At 66.6% G+C, this 10241-nt stretch overlaps 3 protein-coding genes across 3 annotated transcripts in view; 1 reads left to right on the top strand and 2 right to left on the bottom strand.

Annotated features, from left to right (window-relative positions):
- The first annotated feature begins 2463 nt into the window (after positions 1–2463).
- Positions 2464–4215, top strand: EMIHUDRAFT_366755 (hypothetical protein). The gene is made up of 7 exons (XM_005779421.1): positions 2464–2655; positions 2721–2799; positions 2870–2965; positions 3086–3301; positions 3372–3746; positions 3828–3893; positions 3969–4215. Exons 1-7 carry the CDS (start codon positions 2489–2491, stop codon positions 4209–4211), a joined length of 1242 nt encoding a protein of 413 aa, XP_005779478.1. The 5' UTR covers positions 2464–2488; the 3' UTR covers positions 4212–4215.
- Positions 4216–6852: 2637 nt separating this feature from the next.
- EMIHUDRAFT_236138 (hypothetical protein) lies at positions 6853–9216 on the bottom strand (the record flags this gene model as incomplete). The annotated part of the gene is made up of 3 exons (XM_005779420.1): positions 6853–8117; positions 8196–8361; positions 8440–9216. The coding sequence occupies 3 exons, from the start codon at positions 9214–9216 to the stop codon at positions 6853–6855; spliced, it is 2208 nt and encodes a 735-aa protein (XP_005779477.1).
- Positions 9217–9576: 360 nt separating this feature from the next.
- Positions 9577–10241, bottom strand: part of EMIHUDRAFT_457238 (hypothetical protein) — a 3264-nt gene continuing 2599 nt past the window's right edge. Inside the window, exon 9 of the mRNA XM_005779419.1 lies at positions 9577–10008. Within this exon, the coding sequence (XP_005779476.1) occupies positions 9664–10008 (345 nt within the window). The 3' untranslated portion in view covers positions 9577–9663. The remainder of the gene's footprint in view (positions 10009–10241) is intronic.

Below are 10241 nucleotides of genomic sequence, written 5' to 3'. Positions count from 1 at the left end.
CACATCGCCGCCCGGGGCGCCACCGAGCAGACGGCGTGCGGCGAGGGCAGCTTCGCCAGCGGCACGCGCAACGAGGTCTGCGAGCTGTGCGCCGAGGGCTCCTACCAGGGCGCGACCGGCGCGAGCGAGTGCACCGACGCCGATCCGGGCCACTTCGCCACCACGGGCGCCACGCAGCAGACGCCGTGTGCCAAGGGCAGCTACGCCGCCACGGCTGGCCTCTCCAAGTGCGAGCGATGCTTTGCCGGCTCCTACCAGAACGACATGGGCGCGACGGGCTGCCGCGACTGCAAGAAAGGCAGCTATTGCCCCAAGGGCGCGTCGGCGCCTCTGCCGTGTGAGGCCGGCAGCTACTCGGACAAGACGAACCTTGACTCGGCGGGCGGCTGCGAGGGCTGCCCAGAGGGCCACGCTTGCACCACTGGCAGCGTGGCTCCCATGGCCTGCCGCGCCGGCACCTTCGCCGCCGGCTCTCGCAACGCCGAGTGCGAGCCGTGCAAGGCGGGATCCTACCAGAACGCCACCGGCGCTGCCAGCTGCGTCGCATGCGGGCTTGGCAGCTTCTGTCCAGTCGGCGCATCGCTCGAGCTGCCTGCGCCGTGCGAGCCGGGTACATACGTCGACGTCACGGACAGCGACGGCTTGCCCGACTGCTTCGACTGCCCGGCGGGCTCGTCGTGCGGCGGCGGCGCGGCGCCGCCGGCCGAGTGCTCGCCGGGGTCCGTTACCGCCACGCCTGGCCTCTCCAAGTGCGAGCGCTGTGAGCCCGGCACCACCTCTGGCGTCGGCAGCAGCGCCTGCAGCGAGTGTGTCGCAGGCACGTACGCCGCCAACCCCGGCCAGGGCCAGTGCGTCCCTTGTCCTCATCCCCTCAGTAGTGAGCGCGGCGCCGTCATCTGCTCCGTCTGCCAGAAGGACTTCTACCTGCTCCAGAGCGCCGACCCGGCCGACATCTTCTCCTCCCCGACCGACTACTGCAAGCCTTGCCCGCCAAACGCAGAGTGCTCGGACGACACCACTCTCGCGACCATCGGCGTCCCAGCCGGCTACTGGCGCGCCAGCCCCTCCTCCGCCGTGCTGACGGCGTGCCGCGACTTTGGGGGCGACAGGGCCGGCGAGGCGCGGTGCGCCGGCAACGAGCGCGGAGCCAAAGAGGCGTCTCGCCTTTTGGAGGAGGCGGGCTCGGACGAGTACTGCGCCCCTGGCTTCACCGGCCCCGAGTGCCAGCTCTGCGCCGCGGAGAATCACTACCTCGTCGACGGCGACGAGTGCAAAGAGTGCGCTCCGCGCGGCGCGGCGGCGGGTGGCATCGTCGGCATCGTCCTCGGCCTCTGCGTCGCATGCGGCCTGGCGGCGTGGGCCTACAGCATGACGGACTGGCGGGAGAAGCGCTTCATCGGCCCAATCCTCCGCTTTGCAGACCGCTCCGTCAAGTACTACGTCGAGGGCGGAATGACGGCCAAGGTCAAGATCCTGTTTGGCTTCTACCAGATCAGCACCGTCTTGTCGTCCACCTACTCGGCGCGGCTGCCGGACAAGTACACGGGCTGGACCGACAAGCTGGCCAATGCGATCTCCATCGACTGGTCGGGCTTCATTCTGCCGGAGCAGTGCCTCGGCTACGGTGAGCGGCTCGTCGTCAGCGCTCTCTCCCCCGTCGTCCTCATCGCCCTGCTCATGGGAACGGGAATCGCCCTGCGGCTCCACGTCTGGCGAACCGCGTCACCGCGCCCAAAGCTGTGGGCGGAGGCGGCCCTCGGCCTCCTCGACCTCACGCCCGCCGGCTTGGTGCTCATTTTCTGCTTCGTGCCCTCCATCAGCGCCTCCATCTTCCGCTCGTGGTCGTGTCAGGCGCCTCCAGCCGATGACTGCCGTTGCTCACGCCGCCCCTCAGGCAATGTGCTGCTGATAGGCGTACACCATCTCTCCGCCAAACGAGCCCCTGGAGCAGGTCTCCTACATGCGGCAGGACGCGAGCGTCGAGTGCGGCACCGAGGATCACGAGTCCATCACCGACGTCGCCGTCGGCTTCATCGTCGTCTGGCCGGTCGGCTCGCTGGTCCTCTTCACGTCGCTCCTCGCCGCCTGCTACAAGCCGCTGCAGGCCAAGTCGCCGAATGCTCTTACGCGAGCCACCGCCTTCCTGCACCGGGAGTACGAGAAGACCTGGTACTGGTGGGAGGCGGTCGAGCTGGCGCGCAAGCTCGTGCTCACGGGCTTCGTGCTGCTGATCCCCGAGAAGAACGCATTCCTTCGCCTCGTGGTGGCGACCCTCGTCTGCTCGTGCTACGGCTTCATACTTTCCGCCGTGCGGCCGTACAAGCGGGTCGAGGACAACGTGCTAGCCGTCGCCACGAGCCTCGCGCTCCTCCTCCTCTTCCTCGGCACCAACTGGACCACCATCTTCCTCGGCATCGAGGAGCGGTACCAGGAAGCCGACCCCGCCGATGTCCTCGGCTTTGGCAAGCTCAATGCGATCGTGGACACGATGATCAGCCTCGTCGTTTTTGCGCTCGTGGTCTTCTTAATCGGTGCCGTCGTTGCCGCCCGCCGCGTCGCCAAGGTCCCCACAGTGCGTCTCGTCTCGACCAAGCAGCCCCCCGAGCTGAGCATCGGGACCGGCCTCACATGGCACCTGTTCCTCTCGCACATCTGGTGCGTTGCGCAGCTAGGGAGGGTGATCAAGCCAGGCCGCATCCAACTCCAACCCCCTAACGCAGGTCGACCGGTCAAGACGCCGTCGGAAACATCAAGAGCGAGCTCCAGCTTCTGGTGCCGGGCCTCAAGATCTTTCTCGACGCGCGCACAGGCTCAGCCGCGCTGCTTTAGCTACACACAGCCCTTCTGACGCACCGCGGAGTGCGCACAGGTGGATGATCTAAAGGATATTGGGTCGCTGGAGGAGTACATCCAGCGCTCGCAGGTCATCCTCTTCTTCCTCTCGTGTGGCTACTTCCGCTCCAAGGCGCGCTCTCGCCGCCCTATCCCGCGCTCGGGATCGTCTGGCTCTCAACGCCGCACCCGAGTCTGCTGCGCCCCTCGACACTCCCCACGGCTCACCGCCCGCCTGCTTGCGTGCCACCAGAACTGCCTCCGCGAGATCCGCTCGTCGCTCGAGCAGAGCAAGCCGATCGTCCTCGTCCAAGAGGCCGACCCTGCAAAGGGCGGCGCGACGCTGCAGGCGCTGCGCGGCGAATGCCCCGAGGACCTGCAGCAGGACATCTTTGAAAAGGGCTGGGCGCACACCACCTACATGCGCGTTGAGGAGTTCCAGCGCGTCTCGCTCAAGACCATCGTCGAGGCGCAGCGGGACACAGCCGCAGTCCTCTCGCCCCTCCCGAGACCTCAGCCCCGGCACCCTTGAACCACAGGCGGTGCTCCTCTGCTCGCCCAACTACCTGAACCAGACCTCCCTCCCGCTCTGCGTGCCGGGCGAGCCCGAGAGCCAGCCGCTCGCCTTTGCCAAGGAGACCATGCTCTGGGCCTCGCCGGCCAACGCGGGCGCACAGGTGTTGGCCGACGAGATCGCCACCACTTTTGCCGGTCTCACCGTCTCCACCGCCGAGGCGCCCGGGCCAGCGACGCACATGCTGCTCTACCTCAACGAGGACAGCTTCAGCGACGAGCGGCTGGCCGAGCAGGTCAAGCAGGCGCGGGAGGACAAGCTGAAGATCGTCATGGCGCACGAGAACGACCCGGACCTCGGCGGCTGCCAGTTCTCGAAGTTTTTCGAAACCACGCCGCAGGAGCGGGCTGGGGGGTTGTTGGTCATGATGCACTCGATCTAGGCGCTTAATCGCCCCCCCCCCCATACGCGTGCCCTTCAGGAGCTCATCGCCGACGGACTCTACAAGGACCTGGCGCGCCCGTGCTTCCCGGGGCGTCACCACCCGGCGCGCGCTTTGTCTCTCTCCACATCTCGCCTTGCGCACCAGCGGGACTCACCAGCCAGGGCGTTCGTTCTGCAGGTGTCGCTCGCGCTTCTGGCAAAGGACCTCGGCGCGACTCCCGCTCGGTCGGGCAGCGTCGCAAGCGTGAGCCGCCTCTCGGCCAGCATCGCCGAGCGTAGCAGCAGCCTCGTCCTCAAGATCAGCCGCCGCAGCTCTGCGACGGCAACCACCGCGGGCGACGGCACTGGAGGCGAGGCGACGGTCTCGGTGGACTCGGTGGAGCCGGCGGCCTCGGCGGAGGCGGCGCAGGAGCATGTCTGACTTCGGCGGCCGCACTCACGGCAGACGCCACAGCACACAGACGCCATCTTGAGCAATTCACATGAGCATGAGCAGGGGCGCCAGCGACCCGCCGGGGAGGAGGGGTGGGAGGCGTTTGCCGCGTCGGCGATCCCCACGGGACGGGGTCCAGTGATGGGGGCCTTCGCGCAGCGGTGTGCTGCGCGGCGCGCCTTCCTTCTCTGGAGCGGAGAGGCGTAGTTTGGGGGAAGGAGTTAGGGAGGGGGATGAGCACAGCGGAGGCGCCGTGGCCGTAGTTGCCTGCGAGGCGTCTCTCTCGCGCGCGCCGGCCAGCTGGCGGGCGGCAGCGCTGGGGTCCTAGATTGGGAAGGGTTGAGGCAGAGGGGAGACGAAGAGGGTGCTGCGTGCGCACACCGCGCGTCGTTGCATGTGTACTTGAGCGGTGTAAGGTAAGGTAAGGTAAACTTCTCCACACACACGAGGTGGTGGGGCAAGGGGGGGCATCCCTCGCGTCTCCACGTCTAACGACAGGAGCCCCACGGCATTCAAAGTGCAAGGCCCGGTGCGCGTGGGTGAGCGGTGTGTGTCTGTGTCTGTGTCTGTGTGTGTGGTGTGTGTGTGTGTGTGTGTGTGTGTGTGTGTGTGTGTGTGTGTGTGTGTGTGTGCGCGCGCGCGCGCGTGTGTGTGTGTGTGTGTGTGTGTGTGTGTGTGTGTGTGTGTGTGTGTGTGTGTCACGTCACTGCATCCTCTGCCGGTTCCTCCCGTCGCCTCTTGCTCTTCTTTGTTCGAATGTTTTTCAATCCATCCTTCACGAAGCCCTCCCATGTAGCTAGCGTTCTTTGCGAATGTCTCGAAATGGCCAGCAGGCGCTGTCTGCTCGCGGCCTGTGCGGGCCGCTCGTCCTCCTCGCCCTTCTTTCGTCCTCCCGTCCCTCCCCTCCACCATGGCCTCCTCGGCACTTCTTTCTCCATCCGCCTCGCCCTGCCTTTTCGTATCGTGCCGTTCGCCCTCCATTCGGTGACCTCCATGGCTGTCCGCCTCCCGGCACCAACTTGATTCGTAGATCGGCGTCTCCCCCTCCTCCTATGGACCGCCACCCCCCTCCAATCCAAAACTCCGTAAAATCGCGTAAAAAGCGCCCAAATTGAGCGTGAAGCGGCTCCAGCCGCCTCGGAGCGTGCCCCAGCTTGCGGCAGGCGACACAGGCGTGACTGAGGACTGTCCGACCTGTGGGCTCTGCCTGCGCTCGGCACCGGGCACCGCCTCGGTACGAGTATACAAAATGCGCCTGCGGGCGGACCCTTACAGATCACAGATCACTTTCGGCGACGTCCGTTCCCTTGGTTGGACACGCGACACATGGCACGGACGATCTCAGCATTGTGCTGGAGGGTCTGCTCAACGAACTCGGGATAGCCGACCTCAGTACGTTCGAGGCTGTGCTCTTGCACGATACAGGCGCGGTGCTCGACGCGATCCGAAGCACCGCTGCAGCCGCAGAGGCTGGTGGCGTGCAGCGGCTTATGCCAGCTCAGCCACGAGCAATGTTGTTGTGTCCCCAAGCAGCACTGCTACCGCTGGCGTAATCTCTGTGCAGCACAAGGGCAGCTTCTCCCGCACTCTCGTCAGCACAGACACGCAAACCACGCTAAGGGGCTCGGACATCCATGCAGCCGCGAGTGCTGAGATGCTGCTTCGGCAGGAGTTGGAAGAGAAGTTGCGGTCACGGTTAAGGAGCTTCTGAGCAGCGCTCTGCGAGCGCTGTGAAGAGGGCGCTCGCGTCGGCGCGGGATGAGCTTGCTGCGGCACAAGAGCTGAGGCGCTCCGACAGCGACAACCTGAGGACAGCGCAGCTGGCTGTTAAACGCGACATCAAAGCGGCCGAGCGGATGGCCGACGAGGTAAAACACGCAGCTCGAACTGAGCGCGAGTGGCGTATCGGCGAGATGCGTGCCAAGATGCAGGCTGAGCTGCGCGAGCAGCTCGACGCGCTGCAGATTTCGATGGAGGCAGAGGCGAGGCGCGCTGATGCCGCAGCGAGGCGGAGAGGTCAAGGCGCTGCACAACAAGATGGAGGGGATTATGCACACGCGTGAGGGGTTGATAGTCGCAGAGGCGCAGCTCGGCAAGCACGAATATAGTGATTGTTAAGAAACACATACGGAGCTTTGCGGTCGTTGACCCTCCCACTGTGAGCCTGGGCCGCCCGGACCCCAGAGGGACTGCCAGAGCTGCTGGCCTGCTGCGCGTGCAGAGCAACAGCGTTGCGCGAGCGTTCTTGGAGAGGCCAGCCTCCGGCTTCTCAGCGTGTCGCGAGTGCTGTGTCTCTATCTGCCTGGTGGATGGGTGTGGTGGGGGACTCCTGGTGGCTTTTGGTTACAAATTTACGGATTTACGGATTTACGGATCGACCCCCCTCCCTCCACCCTCCCCGTCCCGCGGCCCCCGGCCGTGAGAGCTGAGACGCCGATCTACGAATCAAGTTGGTGCCGGCTCCTTTTGGGTGGCGCTGTGGGTTGGACGGAAATCGAGGGACGCATTGCTCACACCCTGTCGCTTACCCGTACCGCGCAGGTAAGGCGAGCGGCACAAACAGCTCTCACGTACTTTTCTCTCGGCTCTCGCGTGTCGGCACTGTACTCAGGCCGCTGCCGCTCTCCACTCACAGAGAATCCCGTCCGCGTCGCGCCCCGCTCGAGCGCCGCCTCGAGTACACGGACGCAAAGTAGCGCTGCTCGAGCCCCACCTCGCCTGCATTCAGGTACTCGCGCGTGCGCGGCGTCGTAGACCACTCAAGCTCGCGCGGGATGCGGAGATTCTCGCGGTCCGCGTCGAGGATGATTGCCCAATGCTCGGCGCGCGCGTCGGCGTTCATCACCTCCTCGCTTTCCAGCTGGTGGCACGGGACCACGAGCCACCACGCCGACGCGTCGGGCGCGTTTGCAGTCGCGTCGCCCGGGTCCGTCATGTAGTTGTCCCAGCTGATGTTGGTGAGGTGACGAGCGTCGTGGTACTGCGTCGGCAGCTCGCGAGAGCGTGTGTGGGCCCCATAGTTGGAGAAGAAGCGCACGCGGCCGAAGACGTGCTTGAGTGACGGCAGCGGCGTGTTGAGCGCTCTGAGCTGGTGCAGCGCCCGTGAGCGCTCCGCATCGAGGAGCAGCAAGCGCGAGAGCCCCTTCAGGTCCACCAGCGCGGCATTGACCGCCTTGCGATCGACGAGATGCCACTGCAGTCCGGGCACGGCGACGGCGAAGCCTCGCCCTGCATACTTGGCCAGACGCAGCTCGTACGTGGGCTCAGTTGGCCACGCGTGCAGCGGATTCAGTACGCCGTAGCCGGTGCGAAGCGCCTCGATGGCGCGCGGCAGCGCGTGCAGCCCCTCGCCGTCAAAGGCGACCGCGCACGGGTCGACGTCAAAGCCGTGCAGCACCTCGGACGGCGACTCGTAGAGGCGGAGCACGATCTGCACTGGCGGCTGAGCTGCAGACGCCAGCTCGCCTCCGGAGCGAATCATGTTGATGACGTATTGCCCGCGCGAGAGCACCCACTCCTCGCCGTCCGCCGCGAGAGCGCACCAGATGCTCTCCGCGAGGCGCGTCGCGTCGGCCGCCTCCTCGGCAACAATGAAGATGTCCACGTCGGTGTCGTCAAAGGCGGCGGCGGCTGGCGGCCGGCGGAGCAGCGCACGCAGCACCGAGCCACCCGCGATGACCCACTTGCAGCGCGCCGGACAGGAGACGGAGCCGAGGCGGTCGAGGATGTCTGGGTTGTGGCGCGAGAAGGCGAGCTTCCACTCATCAAGTGTTCTCACCAGCACGCATTGCGACGGCTCCAGCTCATTGTGGTGCGCCGCAAACTGCTCAAACAGCAGCGGGTAGCCCGCGGGGCTGTGCGTCACACGGCGGAAGGGCAGCAGCTGGCCAACGGCTCCAAGCCATGGGGTACGTCGATCGGGTACGTCGGGGCGATCGACCATGTCGAGGCGCACGCAGCCCGCCATGGGACCTGTCGACGCCGCGATGGCGAGCACGTCGCGAAAGTCGTAAAAGCCGTTGTGGATGTGGTTACACGCCTCGCGTACGCGCTCCGCCCACTCGCTCGCCTCATCGCGCCTCCTCGTTGCGCTCAAGCGGAGCGATGTCAGCGGGGTGAGGAAGGGCCGAGCGGCGGCCTTGACGGGCGTGACGGGCTCGCGGCCCGGCCGCCGCGAGCCGCCACGGCTGCGCCCGCCGCTACCCGCAGCACCGACGCTGAAGGAAGGCATGGGCGCGTCGTCATCCAGATCGTCGCGCGGAGCCTCGGGCAACGGAGTCGCGGCCGCCTGCGCGATGCTGGCCGCGCGGACGAGCGATTCGCAGCGTGCAAAGGCGGCGCGGCGCAGGTTTTCCTCGCGCCGGATGGCCGCGTCGCCTTCTGAGAGAGCCCGCAGGTGGTCGGTGCCGTTGATCGCCGTGAGCAGGTCGTCGAGGGCGTAGTAGTCGGCCTCCTCGGCGAGCGCGATCTTGGTCGCACGAGGGAGCGCGGAGAAGTTGTCGCGGCCGTCCGACAGCCAGCGCAGGATGAGGCTGAAATGCGTCGGGTCTCTCTCGATGAAGTAAGACCCATCCTCTTGAGCTGGCACGGTGTGGCGGCCGGAGAAGAGCGCGCCAAAGAAGCCGGGCGCGCGCGCGAGCGTGTCGCGCCGTGCCGTGAACTTTGTACCGCCCACACTGAGAACGACCAGCTGCGAAGAAGAGGCCGCGGCGACAAACGCCTTCTCGACGTCGAGCGCCTGGCGCTCGCTGGCCAACTCTCGCCGCAAACGGTCGTGCAACGCCTGCAGCGCCGCCTCCTGCTTGCCAGTCTCCGACTCCAAGGCCGACTTCTGCTCCTTGAGGGCCGACTCCCGCTCAGCAAGCATCGCCACGATATCAAAAACGCTGCGCGAGACGGTGTCCGCTTGCACGTGGAGTGCGCCCATCCGCGCATCCAACGTCGGCGAACCGGTCGCTGCGCCGGCGGCGCCGGTCTGAGTGCGAGCGTCCATGCCTCCCGCAGGGCCGATGCTCAACGTCGCGCTCGCGTACCGCGCGCTGCGCGAGCACAAGCACGACCTCGGCTTTCGCGCCTCGCCCGGAGTGGTGGGGGGCCCTTGCCCGACTCCTTGCCCGCTACGGGTACACGCCGCGTTTTTTTTGGGGAACGTTCTCATCAAGGATGAGGCCTCCTCGAAGAACCGTGCTGCGAGAGAGAGACTCTGCCAGACTGCTGAGAGAGCACACGAGAGAGGATACCCTACTTTGCCCTTCCAACCCCGCAGTCCACCTCTGTCCCCAGGAACACTCAAAGCAGATAGCAGTCGGCCAGGCGATATGGTGGGCGCATTCCCTTGTCAACACGGAGCCGTGTGTAATAGTGTACAATGTTTAAGTACAACATGAAGACGGAACAACGAAGCGGCCGACGGCACGGCTCTACGGTAAAGTACGTTAGTTCATCCCGAACCGTACCCCGGCCCTCGCCCCGGCCCCTCCTCGGCCTCCTCGCCCTCTTCCACCTCTCCGCCTCCACGGTCGGGCCGGCCCCCGAAGAGCGGCTTCATCACGTCCTGATCGAGCCGTCGCCACGCCCTGTGCACGGCCGAGGGTGCGCGCGCCTCCCGCTGCACCTTTGCGGTCGACGAGCGACCGAGCTGCAGCGGCTGCGTCAATGCTGGGCTGCCGCCGCCCTCGCCACCCGGCGGGCCGATGCCGCCGCTGGCAGCGCCGGAGCCAACCTCGACGTCGGCAAGCGGCGCCGCAAGCAGGGGCTCGGAGCGCAGCGAGCCTGGCGCATCAGCCTGCGCGGTGTGCCGCGCGGCGGCAGCGGCGGAGGGCGCTGCGGCGATCGGCGGCGGAGGCTGCGGAGATGGTATGGGCAGCGAGGACAGGGAGGAGGCAGCGGAGGGCAGCTCCGCGCGGAAGCTTGCGCGTCGCGCGTCGTCGGCTTGCAGGTCGAGGAGGCGGATGAGGGGGCCTGCGCGCACGGGCGATGGCGCCGTGTCGGGCGAGGGTCAGGGGCTGTGTCGCGTGC

Source organism: Emiliania huxleyi (assembly GCF_000372725.1).
Source record: "Emiliania huxleyi CCMP1516 unplaced genomic scaffold EMIHUscaffold_230, whole genome shotgun sequence".
Classification (NCBI taxonomy): Eukaryota; Haptophyta; order Isochrysidales; family Noelaerhabdaceae; genus Emiliania; species Emiliania huxleyi.
The sequence above is the reverse complement of the archived record's forward strand: the minus strand, read 5'-3'. Positions and strand labels throughout refer to the sequence as shown.